The sequence below is a fragment of the Lampetra fluviatilis genome, chromosome 16 (genome assembly GCF_964198595.1).
Source record: "Lampetra fluviatilis chromosome 16, kcLamFluv1.1, whole genome shotgun sequence".
NCBI lineage: Eukaryota > Metazoa > Chordata > Hyperoartia > Petromyzontiformes > Petromyzontidae > Lampetra > Lampetra fluviatilis.
This window is the reverse complement of record NC_136290.1, coordinates 10,796,967-10,822,158: the sequence shown is the minus strand read 5'-3', so window position 1 is coordinate 10,822,158 and position 25,192 is coordinate 10,796,967. Positions and strand designations below refer to the sequence as shown.

Below are 25,192 nucleotides of genomic sequence, written 5' to 3'. Positions count from 1 at the left end.
TTTGTAATTTCCTCGCCTTGGCACATACTTGACATTTATTTCAGAGGAGATGAGTTGTTCAGATAATCTGTCACTTTTTCTTGACTTAACAGTGGAATAACTTTGTGTGTAAAAATCAATTTTCCACCGTCATATGTCTTCCTAACAGCTTCAAAATGTGATCTTGAATTGCTCGCTGTTGTGCACATTTCCGAGTTTATGGGCCATGCTACGGAATGCTGTCGTTTTCTTATGGAATTGGAAATGGATAAAAGCACACATTTGAAGTGCCTTTGTTTGTGCACACAGAATAAATGCAAATCTCTACTGTGGAGGGTTTTTTTGTTCCTGGTAATGTTGCATAGCTCTGCAATGTATTTTCAGGTTGTTCTGCGTATTTTTTCGGCAGAATTCAACACGGCACAACAGGAAAAACCCAACGCCCTCGAGATTTGCATTGCTTGTGTGTATGTGAGCAGTGTAATTCTTTCCCAAAATCCGGAATTAACCCTGAGAATTTTAGAGTTCACATTAAACTTTGACCAGGTTCATGTTTTCAATAAATTGCAATCCCGTGAGGTTATCACAAGGCCACCTGCATTGATCGAAATATTTGATCTTTACGAGTTAACGGTTTCATTGTGGGCATAACAGTCACCGAACTGTCAACAGCCCCTACGCGTGTTGTCACAGATTGAAAGTATAATACAGCTGTGTTATGTTGAAATGATTTGCTGTGCTTCACGGCCACATGTGAGTGCATTTTTTTGTATGCAGACCGAGCGTCGTATGAAGTGATAGGTCAAACATTGTGCCAGCTGATGTTTACGTTGAGAGACGCAAATATCCAGCTGCGTGTGTGTGTGTGAACGCACGTGAAGTATAGACAGTGAGTGTCATTGAGTAATTTGCGGTTATTGTTGCTGCTGCTGCTGCTGCTGTTGTTGTGTATCGTGCTGTTTTCTATTGATTTGAAATGGAACCAGCAAGCATGAGTGGACCATGATCTATCGACTGCTGGATTATGGCCTCCACAATCCGTCACCGTCGTTCACGATTTTGCGATACATCAATCCATCCAGCACTTGCACACGAGTTGATGTATTTGCTCTAGGATGTGTTTCATCCCTTGGCTGCCCCTCTGTCACTAGCCTTGACCATCGGCCATCCGCACTCCTAGCCACGCCTTGTGCTGCCAAATCGCAACTTACTTTCCTTGACACTTTTACACGCAACCTCGCAGCGGATTTTGGATAGCCATCAAACAAAGACGATCACCGCATCGCGCGCTTTCAGGTGCACTTTTGCGGCCGTCTGGAACGCTCTTCATCCCGATATTCGGAAGCCACTGGAGATATGCATTTTAAAATCATGCAGATTGAACACTAATTTCTCGAGAACTGCTTTTTATATTTAGTTTGTCCTTCCCACCCGCACTTCCGATTAGCACGGATTGGCTACGTACGGTGTGAAAGAAGTTCAACATACATAGATACTTTGAATGTAGTCATCCACGTGGCCCTCTTCCTGTATCTCAGTGTTAACTCCAAGTCTGCCTCCTCTCCTAGTTTTTAAGCGCACTTTTATTCAGCTACCGTTCACTTATCATTGTCCACGTTTCCAGGAAGCAGACATTCGCCTCCTTTCAAAGTTAGCCCTGGGTCCTCAAACGCCTCGTCGTACGACACACGCAGGGCACACGGCTACGCGACGCCTTGATTACGCCGAGCCATCCGTGAAACTCGCCGCTCTGCATGAAACGCCCTTTCCCAGCCTTGCCCAGAGAAATTACGGAATTTAAGTAACGGCGCTCGCGCAATAGAATAACCTCCACTTAACAAACGTTGAGCGTAAAAAATGCACAGCTGCTTTTGTGCGAAGCGTGTTATTAGCGGCCAGAAATGAATACTTTACAACGGCAGTGTGGTATAAATGCTCGCCAATTAAGTCAATAAATCCATCATCTCTGAGCGCTCGATGTGGTAAATTACCATGATAATGCCAGCGGCTTCCTAGGCAACTGCATCAGATGAACCAAAGAGAGTAAAGCACCGGGTCCCGGTGACTTCCCTTGCGTTTGTGGACGGCTACGTGCACCTCCGATTGGCACGGTTTGGAGACGTACGGTGCAAAAGAAGTTCAACACACGTACATGTGCGCGCCTTCACAAGGCATGACGTAACGCGTTTAACACGCTTCTCCTCCCTTTGGTCGTTTGATATCGCAGTACTTATTTACATTGTGGTGAAGAGCTACAATCATGATGAGTCCCTCTTTGTGTGTGTATGTGCCCAAGAGTATATCAGAAGAACCATCCCTGGCTTTGAGAGCATTCATTCCTTTGTGTGTGTGTCATGGGTAGTGAGTCAGTTGTTTTTGTTCGTTATGCAACCAAGACCGAATTTGAATGGGCTTATTTTTTTGTATCTGTCGTTTCAACAAAAGACGTGAGCATATATTTATTTATTTCCTAAATGTTGACTACATTACGGTGCTGTTACGTTACGTGTGGAGAGGCAGCTCGTTAGCTGCACGGTGCTACGAGCCGGGGGAGTTGGGTTCGATTCCTGGCCACGACTAACGTCAATATCGAGTGAATTTTCTGAACCGGTTCTGGGTTACCCCCCCTCCCTCCTCCCCACACTGACCAGCGTGGTGAAGTATGGTCATAACAACCCTCATGAACGACACAGCCTTCACGCAGCAGGGGTTTGTTTAATTTTCCAGAGAGAAAAGACCCCCCAGTAATTTATGTTTGAATCTTCCCAGACAATTCAGATGCATTAATTAAGCTTGTGTTCGCTGTCATTCAGACTCTGCCTTCTCGACAGACCTGTTCTCCACCTGAAGACGGCTGCTTGCTTGCGTTGTGGCCGAAACGTCGTGAGAATGATTTAATTTTATTATGTTTTATTTTTTTTATTTTTTTTATTTTCCTTCTACGTGACTTTACCGAAAGAACCAAGAAGAGAAAAAAAATTCGCTCTCAGTGTTTTTCATCTCATTCTCGTGGTCATTGACCAGCTCTACCGATAGACATCTCCAGACGGGGGGTGGAGTGGGGGGGTATCCGCTTCGTGCAATGGAGCAACGTGACGCACTCACCGTGGGGTTAAACCGGCCGCCCGCTCTTCACGCTCCCTTTTGTCTGCGGCTTCACCTTTAAAACAGGAGAGCGAAATAAATGGCGCATTGTGAACTGTTATCTGATTTTTCAAAGGTCTCCTCCTAACAAGAATAAATGGAATGTTCAATCTGGTTCCAGCCCGAGCCGGCGTCGCTTCCTACTGGCCACCGTGGCCATGATTGCTCAAAATGTTTCCATTACCGGGTTGCATTTTTTGTTCTACAATGATGAATATAGTCGCGCTTAGCCTGTGAAACTACCATTAATATCACTGTGGGGGGAAAAACATTTATTGTTTAAAATCTAACAAAAAAACGTCGTGCTCTTCTTACCCTTGCTATTAATTAATTTACTTACATATGAAGCCACTTCTGTGTGGCTTGTGATATGTCGGGAGTTCTTGGCTATACGCCTTAAACACGTTTCAGAGCGATGAATTTGAACTCGAATGTAGCATTATTGCCCAAGCTATTACTTAGTTCCCGTGGTGCAAATTAAAGCCACCAAATGCATTTTCTTACTTGTTTATTTTAATGGTCTCTCTGTGTTCTGCATCATCTCTTTCTCTCGCTCTCTGCTCATTGAGCTGCACACAATACAAAGCGTCTATTCTTATTCAACAAGTCAATAGTCCTGTCTGCCATCTATTTATTACGCCTTCGCGTGGCATTCATTGTTCATTAGCCATACACGCGCACGAGTTCAAATTCTTGGCAATGCCCTAACGCTTCGCACTTCTGAGCCGGTGTTTGTCTCCGAGAGAGATCCGAACCCCGTGGTTCCTTGCAAGTTGAAATTAGAAGTGGTGAGTAATATCTAAATCGGTCTTGGGCCTAACTCCCCTTTCCCCCCAATCCACGCTAACCGGCCGTGGCGAGGCATGGTTAAACTATGTGAGCAGGGGATGGACAAAGGGCTGCAATATATATACAGTATATACATATATCTTATTTGCAAATAGGTTTCAGTTGTGCGCAAGGAATAACAGTTAAAGCAATGCGCCCATTTATATTGGCTCTGGCATGAACGTCCATCGCTCTGCTAATGCCGTGAGCATCTCGCAATCTTTAACGTCTACGAGCGAGCGAACGAGAGAGAGACAGAGAGCAACGGCGGCAGGTACAAGAGACCACACACAACCTGCACAGAGCCAGCCCAATTCGCATTACCCTTCTCAATTTCCCCAAAGCAATTTCTGACCTCCATCTAATGTTCCAATGATGCACTTCCTAAAATTTGAAAGAATGAAATGAAGATAGTGGCGATGTGGTTTTGGGTTGTGCGGCGAACCGGGTCGAGGGCGGGGAATGATACAACCTCCCATATCGCTTAACTTCCTTCAAACTGCCTTTGGTAAATTGAAATAAATCGGCCTTTGGGCTCGTGCCTTTTGAGAAGGAAATGGCACGCAAACAACAATTGAATGCTGCTCCAGGTTCATATCGCGTTGGCAGCTAATGCACTTCGTTTTTGTCCCAGTGACCTGGGTTTTGACTGCGACCTTTGTCATCTGAAGAGAGAGAGAGATGGGAGGTGGGATGGGGGGAGGGGGGGGGGCTCCTACCCTGAGCAGCGAGCACTCTGCAGCGCGGGATAGATTGAGGTCAGCGTGTGCCTCTAAATCCAACCCCTTGCATGCACCCTTTTAACCTCGTGCTCCGGCCACCGCAGCTGTATTCTTCCCCAGCTGCGTGATCGAAACGAAGGTGTTCGGGCGGTGGACGTCTCTCCCTCTGTTCCTCTATTTCGTTGTTCTGGGAATTGTTCGTAAGTTTATGGGGGTTGTTATTTTTCCTCCACATCCTCCAGAGCAGCGGTTCTTAAGCTTTACTGCACCCTGCACCCCTTTGGTTCTGTATATATATAGATTTTTATATAATGTTAATAAATGCATAGGTTTTATTTAACAATGTAGTGGTGCTTACGTGCCCTTGCCTAATTTGCGTTTTCGATTATTTCCCTTCAAAAAAAAATCCGGCATGTCTCGCACCCCCAGAAAGGTTCATCACGCAGCTCAGGTTAGGAATGACTGCTCCGCATTCTTCTTCTCCAGCACTTGAGCCACACGCTTTTGCGCGCAAAGCAAGTCGAGAAAATCAACACAGTAAGTAGTACTGCTAGTACCATTGTCGGATTGGGGAATGAGAGAGACACACAGAGAGGGGTGGGGGGGCATATTTGACGTCACAACAATGTCATGTCAAGCTTCTCTCCGCACTTTAAAAGCAGTACATGAATAATGTATACAAAAGCTATTTTGCGCACACCGTTAACTCATCTCTGTGCGTTACATCTCACGATGCGATGGGACCAACCAACCCAGCCGCGTGCATGCGGTGTAAAAGCAAATTGTATTTATTTGATATATCTTTTTTTTAAAAAATCCCCGTGGCAGTCATTACACGTACATGAATTCTGCATGCGATTCATGACTTATTTGCCGATGTATTTACGCAGTACAGTGCAACGGAGTGAGTGCATACGACACGAAATTAAAATATGGGCCAGTGTGTTGGGGAAGACTGGCGGAATGATGGTCATCCCACAGTCGTCGCCGCGAACTCAAGTGGCCTGGGCTCAATTACTGCCCCGTGGCCCATAGCGTTGTGGTCTATCGAGTGTGCAGGCGGTGTAACTGCCCAAGTGCTCAGCGGGCTCAAAGCGACTGCAGGTTATATTATTAATGATCGCTCTTTCAATAGCTTGGGGGGGGGGGTGGGGCGGCCTCGATTGGAGAAGGTGGCCCCCCGCGTTAATTTCTTGCACCAGGGGCCCATTCCGATCACCGCTCTATGCCACCGCACACGGCACTCAACGAGCAGCGTGTATTAAATACAAACACGCTCGGTCGGCGTGACCTCGGAGATAGCGGTGTGGTGACGGCCAGCAGCTCTTGAGACACAAAGATGACCAGGCTTAGAAAGTGCTGCCCGCACAGGACAAAGAAACCCCCGGTATCGCCTTTAGACTGTTGAAGGCCGACATGGCAACACGGGGGGAGGGCACCACGCTCGGCAGCCTTTGTCTCCCCCAGTGGCGATGTTTACTGCACACGTACCAGGTACGCATTTGAGGCTGAGTCGACCTAGGGGAAGCCCGATATCAGTTCAGATATTCGCCATTGGTGCTGGCCGGGTTTGTAGCGCAGCGCCCGAATCGCTGCATCACCGCTCCCCACACAAAGACAAATACAAAGATCCCCCGTATAGCCTGGACAGACTGTTCAGGCAAGTGCTGTTAGCAAGCACCTATGAAAACTGGCACAGCGCACCTGGGGGTGGGTGACCAGCACCACGCCCGTCCGCCTTTGTCTCCCCAGTGGCGATGTTTACACACCGCACCAGGTACTCGTTTGAGGCTGAGTCGACCTCGGGGACACCCGGGACCGGTTCAGATAATCGTTAGTGGTGTTGGCCGGGTTCGTATTGCAGTGCGTTAACCTCTGCACCACGGCTCCCCACACGCGCACCCACAACAGCATGTCATGTCAGCCCTAAGAGGTGCTCCTATGAAGAAAAAAAACACCGATCCGGACAGCTTGCACGGCGGAAATAATTGAGCTGCTTTAAAGTTAACAGCAATAATTTAAATGTAAATAAAAACGCTGCACAAAGCAACCACACAATATATACATAAGAAGGAAAAAAACCACGCAAACCAAAAGCAATATAAATGTGTTAGTAATAAACATTTACCGGGTGTTATTTTGTTTTAGACATCACTTTTAAATGCATAAACTAAAAACCATGTGCATGCGGTTATACAGACAAACATGACCACTTGTGTTAACATTGAAAGCTATGTTGCGTCAGGTTTTTGCTTACACTGAGAAGTGAGGTTTTTGTTAAAATTACAATGAATCATATATAGGCACTGCATTAGGAGTGGTGTACAAACACTAATGAACACAAAATTCAACACTGCCTCACCACACACACCACACACACACACGTGCATGCAGAAGCCCATTTCTGAGTCTCCACCAATGTCGCGCTTATTGGCCCATTGGCTTTCTAGACCGATACGAATTTTGTCATTCTGTAATTGGCGAACGTGTTGGTACAACGACACTTCGCAGTTAGGAACACGTCCATATGATTCGCATGCAAAGCGCAATGCGCGCCTACACCTCTGCTTGCATGCTTGTTGGGAGAGATAGGCGGGGGTGGGGGGGGGAAGAGTTACTGCTGCCTAGGAGATGGTATCTCCCGGAGCATTCGGGAAGAGCTATCAGCCGTTGACCACTCGTAGCGAACGCCGGGTGTGCGGTAGGAGACACCTCATGCGCGCTTGAACCTCCCCCTATTCCTCCTCCTCCTCCTCTCCTCCATCCTTCCCTCCCTCCCTCCCACAGACCCTCCCTCCATCCTCTCTCCTCCTCCTCCTCCTGCCGGGGTATCTCAGCCCCTGTGCTCGCGCAGCTCACTGCGCTGGCAGACTTGCTAGCTTGCTACCGTAGTCGCTCACGGCCAACAGAGATTCGCACAGGCAGGAGCAGCAGCATCATCGCCATGGATGTGTTGGTTCTTGCTTTAGCGTGCAGGGTATTCCTGTCAGCGCACGCAGGTGAGTGTGAGGATGATGGTGGTGGTGGTGATGCGCTTTTAATTAAGTACCGTTTGCTAACACTGATGCGGTTGTGCTATGTGTAGCAGCTGCTGCTGCTTCTGTTGATGATGATGATGATGGAGAGGATGCGTTCAGTTGTGATGCGCGTTATAATGCAGGAATACCTTGGGTGTTGAAACGTGAATGCAGGGGTGTTGGAGAATATCTATTTTTGTAATTGTTAGCTGCTCTGTGATGTGGGTTTCGCGTGCGAATGAGCAAACCTAATTCTGTTTCTTTCTCTGTGTAGATGTTAATTTACGTGATATTAAGTAAACTTGTGTTTGCTTACGTTACTCAACGCTCCACTATAACGGGTGTGTGTGCTTTTTAAACATGCAATATCGATTGCTTTTTTTGCGTTGACCTAGGGCTCCGATTTGTATATGGAGTGCTCCTGTCAATAGCATCTGGCAAACGCAAAACATAATTTCCCTAACAAGCTTTGACCTGATAACGAGAAGGGAACTGAATGTGAAAATCGATCCGAAGATTCGCGTGCTCAGAACCAACGCCGCTGGATACAATTGGTCTGGGAATCCTCGATCGACTGTTTGACTAGAATGAACAAAAAAAAATGTGCGGTGAGAATGACGGAGAGATATTTATTCATCTATTTAATCGCTGCGCTGCGCGTCAACGCGGGTGGGTGGGAGGGGGGGAGGTAGATCCAATGATTCCGCCGATTCGTCTTGATTCATCTGTTGTGTTATCTGTATCACCTGCGCACGCAACTTGGCCGCGAACTGTCAGGGAAGGCGAACGGCGAGTCCCGACTAAGTAGATGTGCGGTCGGTAAAACAACAGCAGTCGTGATTTTTCACGGCATTAAACAGTCCACGGCACAGTAAAGCAGCCCTTGCTCAGTGCTTTGTTAATGCCCCAACCCCCCCACCCCCCATTAATCATCAGCGCGCACACAAGGTGCATCGGATTATTCTCTCGGCACCTTGCCTCAAGAGTGTCGAGTATAATCTCCGTCGCCGTCTCTGTGCGCGTGTGTGTGCACGCGCGTGTGTGTGCACGCGCGTGTGTGTGCACGCGCGTGTGTGTGCACGCGCGTGTGTGTGCACGCGCGTGTGTGTGCACGCGCGTGTGTGTGCACGCGCGTGTGTGTGCACGCGCGTGTGTGTGCACGCGCGTGTGTGTGCACGCGCGTGTGTGTGCACGCGCGTGTGTGTGCACGCGCGTGTGTGTGCCCTCAAGGTGCACATGGCCTGGCACAAGCGTCGTGGTGACGTCACCGCCACTTAGTGGCGAATGGCGGTTGTTGTTGTTGTGTGCACGTGTGTACGTGCGTGTGTGTGTACGTGTGTGTGCACGTGCGTGTGTGTGTACGTGTGTGTGTGTGCACGTGTGTACGTGCGTGTGTGTGTACGTGTGTGTGCACGTGTGTGTGTGTGTACGTGTGTGTGCACGTGCGTGTGGAGCGGTAGTGTAAGTGGTTAGCGCGCTGCACTACGAACCCGTCGACCCGAGCTCGATTCCCGCTCACGGCCAACACCAGTGACGATTACTGTAAACCGGTCTTGGGCCTCCCCTAGGTCCACTCAGCCTCAAATGAGTACCTGGCGCGGTGTGTAAAAACATCGCCACTGGGGAGACAAGGGCGGTCGGGCGTAGTGCTGGCCACCCACCTCCTCGTGTGCCGTGCCGGCCTTCATAGGTGCTCGCTAACAGCACTTGGCGCAACAGTCTGTTCAGCCTATACGGGGGATCTTTGTCTTTGTGTCCACGGCGAGTCTCGCACTATCGCGCACCTTCGGGTTGCACCCACGCGGCTTGCTCGACGTGATGTCCACGACGTTTTTCGCTCCACGTCCCGGAGAAGCCTCCCCGCACGCGCAGCGAAACGTCAGACGTCGACGACAGCGCAACTCGACAGAGGCTGCGCAGTCGAAGAAATACAGTCCGTGTACCAGTGTGCAGTGCGTAACGGGGATAGTGGCTCACAGCGACAGCACGCTCATGACCAAATCAACTGGAATGCGCTCGATCTCGCCACACCTCGGAAGCTAAATCGGGGGTGCCAAGTTTGGTCAGCACTTCGATGGGCGACCGCCCCGCATTACACGGGTGTTGATAATATAGTAAGTGGGGAGGACACGTTACGGGCAGCAGAGGTGTGCAATAAAATGCAATGTTGTACGGTGCTTCTACGCTCCCCGCCATCATCCACCCAACAGTGACCATCGTGATAAAGCATGGTCCCTGTGACCCGCACGGCTTGGGGAAAGGCCCTCATCCAAAACAGTGAATCGATTGACAAACAGGGGCTGTACGAATGCTTCATACGTACCGTATGTATATAAATAAATAAATGCACGGAGCTTCATTTCTCATGGATTCTTTTCCGGACTTGCACAACACCGGAAATTTATCACCGAATATAACTCGTTGAAGCCGCTCCCGCATGGAAAATCTGCCGCGTTTAGGCAGCCCACTGGCGGCACGACCCGTATCCACGTGGGTGGCAGGTTCCTTGGGCATCGCCATGGAATCGTTCTCAAGTGGATTATGCATGTGCACTGTAGAAGATGTGCCGCGGGACTTGATGCGTTGAAGCGACGGGGCTCATCGTAGATGCGCGTCGTTTTATCCAGGTGGCTTTGTAGCCCCGTGATTTGGCAACAAAAGATTGGGAAACTAGACACGCACAACGGCAGACCGTTTGGTGATTGGCGACTGTATCCGTAATTAAGAGTGAGAGCCAATTTAGTATTTAAATTTTTTTGGCAATGCAGTACACTCCTGGGGTGGATGGCACAGCATATGCCACGACCCGTGGCCACGAGTCGAACTTAGATATGCATGTCCATAGCGTGCTGCGAATAACACTGCCCTGCTGCTCTTACAAAAATATATTCATACTGCCAATTAGTTACCCAGAAAGGCCTCTCTTGAGGCTAAATACTTGCAGGAGACCATGCTCTTTGGTTCTTTCGGTAAAGTCACGTAGATAAGAAAATGAATAGATCACGACGTTTCGATCGCAACACAAGCAACCGTCATCGGGTGAAACAAACACAGCAGGAGGACTGCTGACGGAGGAGGAGAGTCCTGCGTTGTGATGTTGTGGCCAATGTTATTAATTAATTCGTGTTTGGCCTGCGATATAAAATCACAACACCCGAAGAATACCCACCACATAAACGAGGGGGTGGCGCCACTCATCACTGCCATCAATTAACCACATTTGGAGTATTTGACTGCGATAAATTGCCACATGATGGTAAGTCACTTCGTTGAGCCATGATTTGTGGCCAGATCGCTTTGAAAAAGAGCTAAATAGCTCAGCGGGCCTTACATGGTCAAATAAAACTCGTAGAATCGCCTGTACAACACCTAATACGTCCTCATGGGTCACCCATTCAAGTCCTAACTATTAACCAGGCTCAAACCTACTGAGTATGCCAGGTCCAAGGTTGACTAGCTACCAGGCAAACAATTGACCACGTGGAGTGGAAGAATAGCCCAAAAATATCCTCAGTTGAGCTCCTCCTAATGGGTGCTCTTCTGCCAGCAGTTGCGTAAGCGAGCAATTGCAGAGCTGCGCTTTTACCTTTGTACAACTTTTTATATTCGTTATATAAGGAATTAAAATTAAATGATTAAATGCCCATCGCGAGTTGCATTTTTTAGCAGCGAGCTAAAAAACCCCGCTGGAATTCGATGGAGGATGAACACTTAGCGTTATGATCAATTACATTAATGGACATATACCTTTGATGTGTTCATGATTGATATTTTTCGCTGTATTGATTAGTGGAGCAGGCGCACTGCACGGCAGGAGCGTGCACATTATTGTTAAGTGCACAGGTAGGAGGCTGGAGCAGTGGAAAGAAAGCGATTAGAACCAGCGGCGGGCACGCATTATATTTAGACATCTTTAATTATCTTAATGGAACTTTGATGTATCGGGGCAATGCTTCAAGTACAGAGTGCACGCGTTAATCTGTTCACACGTTTTAAAATCAATCTCACGCCAAGAACACCCAACGACAAGTCTGCTGCACAGCCTGCATAGGCTGTTAGCGAAGTTCTATTAAAGTCGGCACGCGTGCCACACCACACTGGTGTCATGGTGGTGGCGATGCAAGCACCACGCACACGGAAAGTCTCAGTGGCATGTGTTTCTCCAGAGACTCGGCTTTACAACCGCCGAGTCCATGCGCCTATCAGACAGGTAGAGTGGTCCAGGCCAGGTTGAGATAGCCATTGTCTAATCTATGTTCACTGCCAGGAATCGAACTGGGGTCCCAAGTGCAGTCAATGAAGCATGGCTCATCATTCGCAAATCATCTCTCGACTTAATTTACCGACTAGAACCGTGCCCCACAAGGCCCAGGTTTGAGTGTTCCTTCTAGATTTGAACTTTTCGTGACTGCAAGGATTCATACTCTTAGGTTTTTTCGGTAAAGTCACGTAGGTAAAAAAATAATAAAATAAAAATTAATAAAAGTAATAATAAAAATAAAATAATAAATCACGACGTTTCGGAGGCAACACAAGTCTCCGTCATCAGGTGGGACCGTCACAGCTAGATTTACTTGATAAAAATCTAGCTAGATTTACTGTATCAAGTAAATCTAGCTGTGACGGTCCCACCTGATGACGCAGACTTGTGTTGCCTCCGAAACGTCGTGATTTATTATTTAATTTTTATTATTACTTTTATTAATTTAAATTTCATTCTTTTTTACCTACGTGACTTTACCGAAAAAATCTAAGATTTTGAGTGTTCCTGTTGCTTAATTTGCGACTCGCCGCGGAATCGTCACCACATTTCTTTGCCGTTGTTGCTGCTGCTGCTGCTGCCGCTGCTCCAGCACTTGGGGTGGCGGGCGACTCCACGCTGCAGGTGGAGGTCATGGCCGAGATGGGACTCCACAACGAGACTGACGGCGTGCAGCCGGTTCACGGCCTCTACCCCAGCAGCGGTGCATACCTCTTCCAAGGTGAGGAGTCCACAAGACACTCGCCGCTCCTGTGTGCACACGTGTTGGAGGAACAGCTACGTTGGTCTCGGTAATCCATTCAACGCCGTCAGGATTTGATTGATGCACGGGTATAGTGTTCGTGCCTCTTTGTATCGTAATCATTTATGGGGCAGTGTATGGATGTTGAACTTTTTTCGCACCGTATCTAGCCAACCGTGTCAATCGGAGGTGCGGGGATGGAAGGACATCGAAACTACGCAATGGGCAGATGCGCAGTACGAACCCACCACGTCAATCGCTGTTCACCACGAGACCCACGTGGCTAAACCGTCATCCATCAGTGGCGTTGCAGCGGGTTAGCGCGCCGAGCCACGTGCACGCCAGCCTCGGTTTGATTTCGAGGCCACGGTTAATGTCAGTGGCGTGTGGTTATCCGATCCGAGGTGATCTCGATCCTTCACCAACCAGCGCGGTGGGTGAAGCGTTGTCGAGCAACCCGAGCGAGAGGAGGCCGTCGTCAATCAGTAAGCCTTACAATGGGACGTGAATCGTGTCGCGTTGTGTTGTGATCACGTGGTGCCGCCACATCGCCGGGCGTTTGCGTGGAACTACGCGTGGGCAATCGTGCCCGGTTTCATTACTCGAAGGCGTTGCTTTTACGGGGTTTCCACAAAAGGTCTCATCCATTATTGATGCATTATAATTGGACAGCCATTCGAAGTGCATCGTTGAAATGCTGCCAGCATATTCATTAATATACTTGAGCTTACATTAAACATGAAACACTCGAGTAATCCTCAACAGCACGGTCGACAGGAGCGTTGGAAACAATCGCAGCAGAGATATTGGGGGGAGCACATGGGACTCTTTCGAAATCTCGACATGATGCGTCTGGCAAGTGCCTTAGCGGACGCGTGGAGGTTTCAACAACTGAGACTGTATATAGACTCATATACAGGAGGTAATGAGTTCAATCCCAAACCTGACCTCTGTATAATTGGATTGTGCATGTCTCTCCCCGTGGTCGCGTGGATTTTTCTCCAGGTGCCGTGGTTTTGTCCCTACACATTTAGAAACATGTGTTTAAAATAGTTTGCGGATATAAATTTGGATATAAATTTGCACGTGATAATTCGCTTCGTAGATCTATCACTTGTGGCCAGGTCGCTTCTGAAAAGAGCTCAGTGGGCCTCACCTGGTAAAATAAAAAAAAATAGTTTAATAGTTTACATATCACATTTTTCGTGATATTACTCTGCAACATCGGTGGTTCTGCTGATTTCATGTATGTAGGTTGAACTTATTTCGCACCAAGCGTAGCCAACCGTGCCTGTCAAGTGCCTTCTTCACTCAAGGCGCTTGACATTGTTTAAAAACGATGGCTGAATAGGGTGATTTACATGGCAGGTGCGTGCAAGGATTGGGGAATCAGTGACAATCATAGAGGGCACTTAGGGATCACGCCAAGGTAGGGGAGGGAAGGGAAGGAGTGCAGGGGCAAATGACGAGAATTTCGTAAGGCAAGAAGAGTGGAGGCTTTAAGAGAGAGAGAATCATAAATGCATTTGGCACGCTCGATTCAAGTTTCAAGTTTCATTTATTAGGCATAGCCCTGTGAGCCATTCGGCTCTTGAATCGGGTGCAACCGCAACAAACAAAAACATGAACAAGAAAACATCTTAAAGTAACTATGTGAAAACAGAAAATCCAAGAAAAAACAGCAAAATATTGCATAAAAAGCACCGTACACCAACACTGTGTGCACGTGACTCCATGAATATGGCTCTGTCGGGCGGAGGATGGCTTGCGGCCCATTTTTACACGAACTAATGTCGACAAAAAAAAATCACCACGAATCATAGCGTTGGTCGCGAAAGCCTACGTATAAATTGAGACTCGTATGAGAAAGCCTGCGGACTACCAGGCGCGTGAGAGTGTGTGTGTGTGTGTGTGCGCGCACATCGTTTCATTGACCTTGCTCAAACTGCAGTCTCATTATAATTCTTCAATAATGAATGACACCTTTATGCACACCCTGTACGCACGCATACGGCATGTGCCGTTCTCCAAGACACACAACAGAACATTGCTTTCCGTGCATGGAGTCTGCAGAGAGGCACAGTTCATACATGAAGTGTTAATATTTCGCCATCTCGATGGATTTCGTGTTCGCACAATAGGCAAATAGCGCAGCTGCATGACGTGTGCGGAGAGCGGTTGTACGTTTTAAGGAAATCCAATTCAACTTGCCGGAGGCTGTAGGGTTGCTTATTTTGTGTGAACCAGTTTAGGATATTGTAGAGTTTTGAGAGGGAAGTTGTCGTCGGGGAACATCTGACAGGCTCACAGAGTTGGACTAAGAGAACATTGTGATCGTTAAAGTTGAGCGTTAATGCCTGAGGCTCACTGAGTCAAATTAAGGCGACTGTCATCATATACTTGGAGTTTAATCTTAATGTTCAATCCTCACAGATTCAGACCCGGCAACTTGAGGATTGTTAACGCTCAGTGTTATACTAGTAGGAACGTCCTGGTTACACCAGCCCACAGGGGATTATTGTGTCCATCGTGCAGGTAGGGGCTGGGTGGGGAGGGGCTGGGTGGGGAGGGGCTGGGTGGGGAGGGGCTGGGTGGGGAGGGTGGGGAGGGGATGGTCACCCGGTGGTGCCCTTATAAAACTCAACGTTTAGCCTGCTCACGCCGGCTTGTGCCCGCCCTCACAGTCGGGCATATTTGCGGAATACACCACGCCGCCGTTGACCCTGGCCATTGACCGAGCAACCCAACGTTCCTACCAGCTCCCTCCGCAGGAATGTGTTTACCCAAAGCTCAGAGAGTCAGACGAAGGCACCCTTTGCAATTCTTACAGTTCGGTGTTTTTACGGAAGTGACCTGAGGCTCCGAAGCCGCATGCAGCTCTTTAAGGACTGCCGCTTCGTGGACGTTAGTTATTAAGGACAACCGTCTCGTATTCACGTGCATTGCGACTGTTGAAATATTGAGTTTTGTACCAAATGGCTGTTTTTGCTATTTTGGTTACTGACCCCTGACCATGGGAGCCCATTTCACCATGGGAGTCCAGTTTACCATGGATGTCCAGTTTACGATGGGAGGCCAGTTAACCATGGATGTCCAGTTTACGATGGGAGTCCAGTTCACCATGGATGTACAGTTTACCATGGAAGTCCAGTTTACCATGGATGTCAAGTTTACCATGGGAGTCCAGTTTACCATTGGAGTCCAGTTCACTATGGGAGTCCAGTTTACCATGGGAGTCTAGTTTACCATGGAAGTCCAGTTTATGATGGGAGACCAGTTTACCATGGGAGTCCAGTTTACGATGGGAGGCCAGTTTACCATGGGAGTCCAGTTCACCATGTGAGTCTAGTTTACCGTGGAAGTCCAGTTTATGATGGGAGATCAGTTTACCATGGGAGTCCAGTTCACCATGTGAGTCTAGTTTACCGTGGAAGTCCAGTTTATGATGGGAGATCAGTTTACCATGGGAGTCCAGTTCACCATGTGAGTCTAGTTTACCGTGGAAGTCCAGTTTATGATGGGAGATCAGTTTACCATGGGAGTCCAGTTCACCATGTGAGTCTAGTTTACCATGGGAGTCCAGATTATGATGGGAGTCCAGTTTACCACGCAGGGGTCGGCAACTTGTGGCTCTGGATCCGCGTGCGACTCTTTAAATACTGCTTCGTAACGTCATGTATTAAGAGACCACCGTGTCTCCTATTCACCACATTGCGTTGCGGCTCTTGAAATAGTGAGTTTTTTTTACCGAATTCGAACAAAAATGTCTCTTCTTGTTATTTTGGTTGCCGATTCCACTCGTCCCAGGCTATCGCAGATTCAGACCAAGCCACCCATGGGATTGTTAGCGTTCAGTACCTATGCCCGAGGCTCTCTGAGTCAGACCACGGCATCTGTGGGATTCCTTTGGGCTCAAGGTTGTTGCCCGAGGAACACCCCCTGCTGTAGTTATTATATCAGAGCTCATTGCCGCGGTTGCACGCTCGGTGAGTAGAGTGCGTGTTCCGTTGTGGTTGGAGTGGGGGGCCATGGGGGCGGAGGGGGGGTGGTAGAGATATGGAGGGGTAGGGGGCTGGGAGCATTGAGCTTGCGGTGGCGATTTCCACGCGCACGCGTCCGCGAAGTGCACATAACAAGGCACCTGCCATGAATCATTTATCCCACCCGCCCACCTCGCCCGCGTGAAAGGGGTGCCGTTCTGAGGACCGTGGCCTCTGCGGTGTCACCGTTGAAGCAGGGCTCGGTGGAGTGCGCAGCCTCCGCCCGCCGTTGCATTGCCGCATTAAAGAGAGCGAGCGCTGTGACCAAGTCACCCCTGGAACGCGCCCGAACTCGTCAGAACTTGCTTGGAAGCTAAGCGGGAGTGAGTCTGTCCAGTTCTTTGGATTTCTCGGATGGGCGACCGCCATGCGCCGCTAAAGTCAGATTTGTCACATGCGTTGTGGGCAGCAGAGGGTAACATCCGTTTGTTGTTCTGCAGCTCCCATCGACCCTCCCCTACACCAGAGGTCGCAACCGGGTACCCGATACCCGTACCCTACCCGATACCCGGCTACCCGTACCCGGCCGGGTACGGGTACCCATTTGCGACCCTGGTGCGGCCGGGTACGGGTACGGGTAGGCCGTGAGTCACTGGTGAGTAACCGTTTGTCACTCATTTCGGGTAGGGTACGGGTACGGGTAGGGAACGGCTACCCGTACCCGGCCGGGTACGGGTACCCATTTGCGACCCTGGTGCGGCCGGGTAGGGGTACGGGTAAGGAATCAAAACCCGTTTGCGACCTCTGCCCTACACCTTCTCCAGCCCGCCAGTGAGCAGAGCGGCATGCTGAAGCCTGGTCGCATAACCCTCGCGGCCACGCAAGGCATGGTGGGACAGTCATCCAGCAGTGGATTGACTAAAAAACAATAACAGGGTGTACATGTGCGTGCATTGAAAAAACACGTGCCACAAAGCATCGAGGATGCAGTGCTCTGATCTAGCAAAGCATGCTTAGGGATTAAAACAAAAACGAACTATATTTGTTATAAGCTGCCGTGGAGTGATGGTGATGACATACTGGACTTGGTAAGGCCCACTTAGCCGTATAGCTCTTTGTCAGAAGTGACCTGGCCACAAATGATAGCTGAACAAAGTGGCTTATCACGTGGACATTTACAGCAGCCACATACTCTTAACGCATGTTTCTAGATGTGGAGGGAAATCTGGCGTACCCAGAGACAATTTCACACAACCACGGGGAGAACGTGCAAATTCCAAACATTCAGCAGGCATCAGGGTTACTATCGAGCACAGGACTTCCTGTATACCAGGCGAGGAAGTTAACACCGCGCCACTGTGGCTCCCATTGGTAAATGGGTGCTACGATGCGTTAATTGAATTGATTATTGGATTAATTGATAAACATCCTCATACCTGCAACACCTGGCAAGCTGTGGTGGTCACGCATGCAAAAACTAACTGATCACGTGCTGGACCCTGCTTGGCTTCCGAGATACGGTGAAATTCGGCGCGCTCAGAGCAATTTGGCTGCACTGTCGGCTGAATTCGCGCGGATTTCACCGTTCATTAAATATGAACGCGGCCGAAATTCACGTACGCGATGCGGCTGGAGGTGAAGTCGCCGTGTAAAGTTCTCACCGCTCCCCCCCCCCACAGCTGAAACTTTACCAGGGTTAGCAACAGCAGGACGAATAATGTCAAACCCCAACGCGTCACGTCGGAGAGAGAGAGAGAGAGACACGAGTAGAAACGGGAGGGGCGGTGGTACGCCGCGCTCATATTAACTCCAGAAATTTTCGATTTAAAGCTTTCGTGACTGCAGGGATTCATCTCCTTGGTTCTTTCGGTAAAGTCACGTAGAAGGGAAGTAATGAAATAATAAAAATAAAACATAATAAAATAATTCTCACGACGTTTCGGCCACAACGCAAGCAGCCGTCCTCAGGTGAAGACCAGGTCTGTCGGGGAGACAGCGTCTGAATGAAACAACACCATGCTTGGAACGTATATTTCAGCTGGGTTGGAAGGGGGGAAGGGCGCCTTGACAAAAGAACTCCAGAAATGCTTCTTCTCCGCCTCCGCCGCCGCCTCGAACCGGCTGTCTCTTCTCTAGAATGCGTCCAGGTATTTATTTTTGGCCTGCGCATCAATCACCATCGACTGCGACGGCGCTTGTCACGCCGCTGTTGTACGGCATCCGGCGCGACGGACGCTCTACGTGCACGGATCGCACCGCACCGAAGACCAAACGCGGCACCTTCACACGAGCGAAGCGAGCGATCGAGAGGGAGGATTTGAACCGTAACGGACGGGCGCAGAGGCCGCCGTGGACTCGAGCGACGCGTACTTACACACACGCTCATCGATCGTTCATCACACTCCGCGCCGTACGCCCCGCGTCCACACCTCCGTGCAACAACGACTACGACAAAATCCTGCGAGGTGGAGGATTCTTGAGTCCATTTGTGCAGAGCGCATGCTTTGAACCCCTTTGACGCGTGCGGTATGCGAGGGTGTCCTTCAGGAACACTGGCTTCCTCCTAAATGCCAAACAATCATGAAAGAAAGATTGAATGAGAGACTCGGTGAGACCTTCCCGGGTGAATCGGGTGTTATTTGGTATAAAGGTGGCTCGTCCAGCGTCAATAGCGAAGCGATGATTTATTATTAATTCATGGTTAGCGGGAGGAGGAGGGAGCGAGGGAGGGGTGGCCCATGTCTGAGTTTGGTAGTGTAGAGACATAGCGAGTCTGCACTTTCAGCCAAGGATGTCTGACGATGCTTTCATACTGGTAGGAACCTCCTGGTTACACCAGCCCACAGGGGATTATTGTGTCCGTCCGTCGTGCAGGGAGGGGCTGGGTGTGGAAGGGAGGGTGGAGAGGGGCTGGGTGGGGAGGGGCTGGGTGGGGAGGGTGGGGCTGGGTGGGGAGGGGAGGGTGGGGAGGGGATGGGTGGGGATGGTGGGGAGGGGCTGGGTGGGGAGGGTGGGGAGGGGTTGGGTGGGGAGGGTGGGGAGGGGTTGGGTGGGGAGGGTGGGGAGGGGCTTGGTGGGGAGGGTGGGGCTGGGTGGGGAGAGGAGGGTGGGGAGGGGCTGGGTGGGGAGGGTGGGGCTGGGTGGGGGGTGGGAGAGGTGGGGCTGGGTGGGGAGAGGCTGGTCACTCCGTGGTACCCTTATAAAACTCAACGTTTAACCTACTCAAGCCGGTTTGTGCCCGCCCTCACAGTCGGGCATATTTGCGGAATACACCACGCCGCCGTTGACCCTGGCCATTGACCAAGCAACCCAACGTTCCTTCCAGCTCCCTCCTCAGGAATTTGTTTTTTGTCCCTGGGTTTTTGAGCTGCATTTGACTTTGTGAAAGCATTTTTTTTCCATTCGACGGTTTTAAATTCAGACTTCATTGCCTCCCTAGAATTGCCTCCTAATTGCCTCCTAATTCACTGGCAATGCATATGTTTCTATTGCTAAGCAGCCCACTTTTGTCCATTGGATTTCACTTAAGATAGTTTTTTTTTGATAACCGGCTGCCCATTGCAGCGCTTGCAGTTCATTGTGTTCCGTTGCCCATAGATGTACCATATATATTCACTCCTGCTTTTGCATCTCTGCTATCACTGGGGAAAACCTGCTTCCAGATGCAAAGGGGAGCCACTGTGTCGCTTCGTATTCTCCCGCTCCATTTAAGGCACATTGGCTTTTGGTCGTGAACGGGCGTTTTGGGATTTAGCGAGATAAAAGAAAGCAGAATAGAAAATGAGTGCACCCTTTGTATTGTTTATTATAATGTCATCACAAGAGCTGTGTTTTGCCATATAGCGTTAATTAGGAAATAATATGAAGACCAACTTTGACCTCACAGGCTGATGCCGGCTATTAAAATTATCTCACTCTCACAATGGCTCTGTGATTTTCAACAAATCGTCGTAAATGCATCAGATCTGCATCAGATAATGGGAGCTCGGCATGGTTGAGGCTGGTTACTATGTGGGTGGGAGACAGTGGAAAATTCTACGTACGTTAGGTTTTGGGGCTGCAAGATGGCCAGGCGATGGGGTTGTAGCAGTCGAATGAATCAATCTGTGTGGAGCTTTGAGAGAGTCATCCCTTGATATGCAGGGATTTTGCCCCAGGAACTTTGCTTTCTCTCCGCAAGCCAACACACACTCAATTAAGCCGTTGGCCAAACGTGCCAATATCGGGCCCTCGTGAAAAACTCATTCTTGCAACTCAATGTGGCCGTCCTGGATAAACGAAGGGCGATGTGACAGGCGTTATACAACGCGCAACAAATGGCGACCGAGTTAATATTTAATTCTCGCTGAAATTGTCAGTGGGCACCGCTGCATCATCACCGGTGTTTGTGCGGTGTGTAGCGTTATGGGCTGTGCCTTTTAAAAGGAGCTCTGGGCTACATTTGGCTCCTAAGTGTGTGCTTATGCGTGTTGTTTATGCTTTTTTTTCCCTTCATATGGCTTGCGAAACGATAATTGTAGCGCAGTTTCCAGGAGATCTCGGGATAATGTTTTTGTTGTTGTAGAAAGTGTCTCTTCGGACCTGGATATGCGATTGTTCTCATTAGTGGCGTGCGCTTAAAGTTGGGCCTCTGTTTGTTGCCAATTCGCTTCGTGTGGGTCTTAATAGGCATAAAAGTATCACGGAGATTTGTTTTAGAGTAGTGTCAGGGGTCACGTAAATGTAATATACGATCAGCAACAAAGGGGTCGCGCCGCATTCTCCAGTAATTACAAGTGCGTGTTTTCCTTTACGGTGATGGAGCATTGCACGCCCTGTTTTAATTTGTATCTTGAGTCGTGTGTTATCGCTTTAAAACACAATCCTCAGAAGCGCGTTCAAAATAAAAGTTACGATTTAATGAATGCGGGGACATCTTCGCTTGAATTATAATTTCAAGAGTTCAAGAATAAATTATGAATTCATCACGTGGTGAACTGTAGTGCCTTCATCGGCTGTAAATGTGACCAGAACCCATTGCATACAAAATGTACGAATTAAAAACATTGATTGTTACAAAACCAATTATATGCATGTATCATAAACTTACGAGTCAAGATTAATCTACGAATCGATGCACAGTTCCACCAATGACATCCAGTGACTAAGTATGTCGCTTCTATCCAATACAGTTTCATATTAATTGCACGTGTAAATGACAGTTGAAATGTATCCAGTTGGCGCCCGTGCCATCGTGACGAATGGAAACGCAACCTCCGCGTATCTTTCGTGGCTCGCGTTTTGTAGTTTGCAAAGTGACGTGTGAGAGACACGGATTCCCATGCATTGCGTGTGTGGGTTTGCACCGCGTTGTTTTCGCAAGATGTCCGACGTTTCGCCCTGCGTTGCCGGAAGCTTCTTAAGTCGCATTTTTTGCTCCGAACGGGCTGTGGAATTTAGAACGTCGGACGTGGCACTGACGAGCACATTGAAGAGCAACACAGCGGCACAACCGCGAAAACCAAACGCGGCAGCGTTGCAGAGTGAGGATTAAATCAGCCCGCTAAGGCGTCCCTTTAGGCACAGCCTAAATCAATAAGCTTGCTCGTTGCATAAACTGTTTCACTTCATATACTTAGAAGTCATCAATTGTGAAAAAACAATTTCAATGCGTCGTTTTTCTTTAGGAGCAGGCTCACGTTCGCTCTCCTTTAGAATGAAAAGCCGTAAACAAGGTGGCACGTGGGGTGTGGCAGAGGAAATCTTCAGCGGCGATGGCGAGAGCCAGTCACGGGCAAAGCAACTCACTTGCAGCGCTTCTTCATTAGGGGCGTAACAATGTATCGATTGACATCGATTAATATCGATTCTTAAGCTCACAATACATTTTTCGAATCGCATGTACTACAGTGCAGGGCACCGTGGTGGTGAGATGATATCTGCTTCGCCTGGTATGGAGGAGGTCGTGTGTTTGATCCCGAGCCTGACGCCTGCTGCTGTATATTTGGAGTTTACATGTTCTTTCTGTGGTCACGTGGATTTTTATCCAGGTCTTTCGGGTTTTCCCTCCACATTTAGAAACATTCTATTTCATATATGATTTGTATAGCGCCCTTTCCATGGCATTTAGAGTGTTTGGCTGCTATAAATGTCCACGTGAAAAGCCACTTCGTTGAGAAGCTATCAGTTGTGGCCGGTCGCTTCTGAAAAATAGCTCAGTGGGCCTTGCCTGGTAAAATTGTAAAAAAAAAATAGTTTAAATAGTTTACAATTCGTGTATGTAGTGGATGCTGCCTTGGTCTAAAGGTTACAACACTGGATTGACAATCCAGGGTTCATCCGTTCGATAACAGTACCAGATATACAAACAATGGCCACACCCTGGAGTAGTGAATTTGGCAGATTGAGAACTTGTCTTCAAAATAATTCGCCGGCATAGAAAGGGTAGGCCTCATACCCACTAGATGGGCCTTCTATAGCCTCCTCTAGTTGAAGCCGCTTCTGCCAGCACTTGCAGGGCTGCACCTTTATCTTTTTATATAAATGCGGTGTATGTGATGGGTTTACATGAGCCACGAAAGAGACGGCCATGTCCCCCACTTTTGCTAAATAATATACATACGTTCTCACCAAGGGACCGATTCTGGGTACCATTTACATTCCTCTTCCACACCTCACCCCGATTAATGACTACAATGTGTGCTTTGTCCGCGACGGCACCGAGCTTTACACGAAGATAAAAAAATACATTTCCGGATGCGACGTTCCTTCTTTCTCCTTTGGTTTCCACCCGCTTGTCGCGTGCTTTTCATCTTTAATACGTTTATGCATTTGTCCCTTTTTTTCAAAATGTGTTGCGATCATCGTCCTGATTCTCTCTCCTGGCTGCTGGAATCCCCTTGACGCTCAGCTACAGCTTGCCCCTCCCCCCCCTTTCACTGCCCCTCTTTATTTCCCAAGTAGACCAAAACACAACAGCGCTTTCATTGCACATGCACCTAACTCTTGTTTTGCTCCCACGTGATAGGCGCCGTCTTTCTCGGTTTGCGTGTGTTTATGTTACTGATGGACTCAAATATGCTGCTCACTTGCACCTGTACCGAACTTTTTCTGGCACGCCTCGTTCTCAAATTGTATTTGCACTGTTTTCTTCTTAGGTTTTTCGGTAAAGTCACGTAGAAAGTAAAATAAAATAAAAACAAAAATCACGACGTTTCGGAGGCAACACATGTCTCCGTCATGTGTTGCCTCCGAAACGTCGTGATTTTTGTTTTTATTTTATTTTACTTTCTACGTGACTTTACCGAAAAACCTAAGAAGATGATTCCTTGCAGTCACGAAGCTTCAAATCTAGAATTGCACTGTTTTGTTTTTTAATTCTTGTGTGTTGTTGCAAAATGTCTCGTAAGGACCTCACGCTCTGCAATACCGATATTTGTGTTCTTTTAAAGTTTGTTGCTGCTGTGCTCATGCACCACGGTACCTCCCTTTTGTACAACAGCCGGGCAACTGATTCTGAACAGGCATCCGTGGTAACAAAGCAAAATACATTTAAACGTAATTGCATCGGATATAATTCCGCTACAACCCATTACACACATCTCCTTCGGAAATGGATAATATAAAGACAAAGCCCACAGCAGTGCGAATGTGGCCATGCAACCCAAACTACGGACCATTTCGTAAACCACTGTGGCCTGGTGCTCCTGCAACGGAGCGGTAGGAGATCAGTAAAAATCCACCAACTCTATCTGCCGAAGCCCTCTCGTAGCTAGCAGTAGCTCGACATGATCGTTTAGCTCATGGACAATTTGTGGCCATAGGAAAGATTCGAATTCTAATAAGACATCTCCGCCGTGGTAAAGGGGTCGAGTTCACAAAGAACTCACATTCATCGTGGCCAAGTAGCACATGCAATCTCCCACTGAAAGCGGAAATGACAAGAAATAGTCTTTAAATGAGAGACGCGCAATTGCCTTGTCCACGTGCGAGAAGCATCGTGACAGGGTGGGACGTTTTCAGATGTAATGTCTCCTCTTGACATGAGCACAAAAAACTGCGATAAAAAAAGCTGATCGACGCTTGCTGCATTCAGTTTCCTCGAGGGGGTGCAGATGAGGTTCCACTGCGTTGGAGAAGAGCGTTGGCTTCAAGTGAAGCTTGAGACATAGAACTACGGTTCTATTATACATAGAAAATGTGAAGTGTTTACAGTTCAGCTGGCGGGTTCTTTCTCAATCCACTGCTGGATAAGAGCCTCCAAAAGCCGGTGTCGGCCGTGGGGGTTTTGTGACCGTACTTCGCCGTGCTGGTGGTCATCTTGGGTCGGCGAACGGCGGTCCGAAGAACCGGCTCGATAGCACTCGCCGCTGACGCGGTATCGATGTTGACTGTTCTTTCTTGCACCACGTGGATTGTACTGACGCACAGAGCGTGTACCATTCACGCAAGCGGTAGGCGGGTGACATTCTAGGCGGATTCAAGAATAACCGTGACCATTTGCACTCCGTTTTGGCCGCGCGAACCCAGTTGCGGTCACG

The 25,192-nt window shown here is 48.7% G+C and overlaps 1 protein-coding gene across 1 annotated transcript in view; it reads left to right on the top strand.

Moving 5' to 3' along the window:
• Positions 1-7,501: 7,501 nt before the first annotated feature.
• NELL1 (neural EGFL like 1) overlaps positions 7,502-25,192 on the top strand; it is a 114,110-nt gene continuing 96,419 nt past the window's right edge. The window contains exons 1-2 of the mRNA XM_078863702.1: positions 7,502-7,672; positions 12,544-12,672. Of these exons, the coding sequence (XP_078719828.1) occupies positions 7,618-7,672; positions 12,544-12,672 (184 nt within the window). The 5' untranslated portion in view covers positions 7,502-7,617. The remainder of the gene's footprint in view (positions 7,673-12,543; positions 12,673-25,192) is intronic.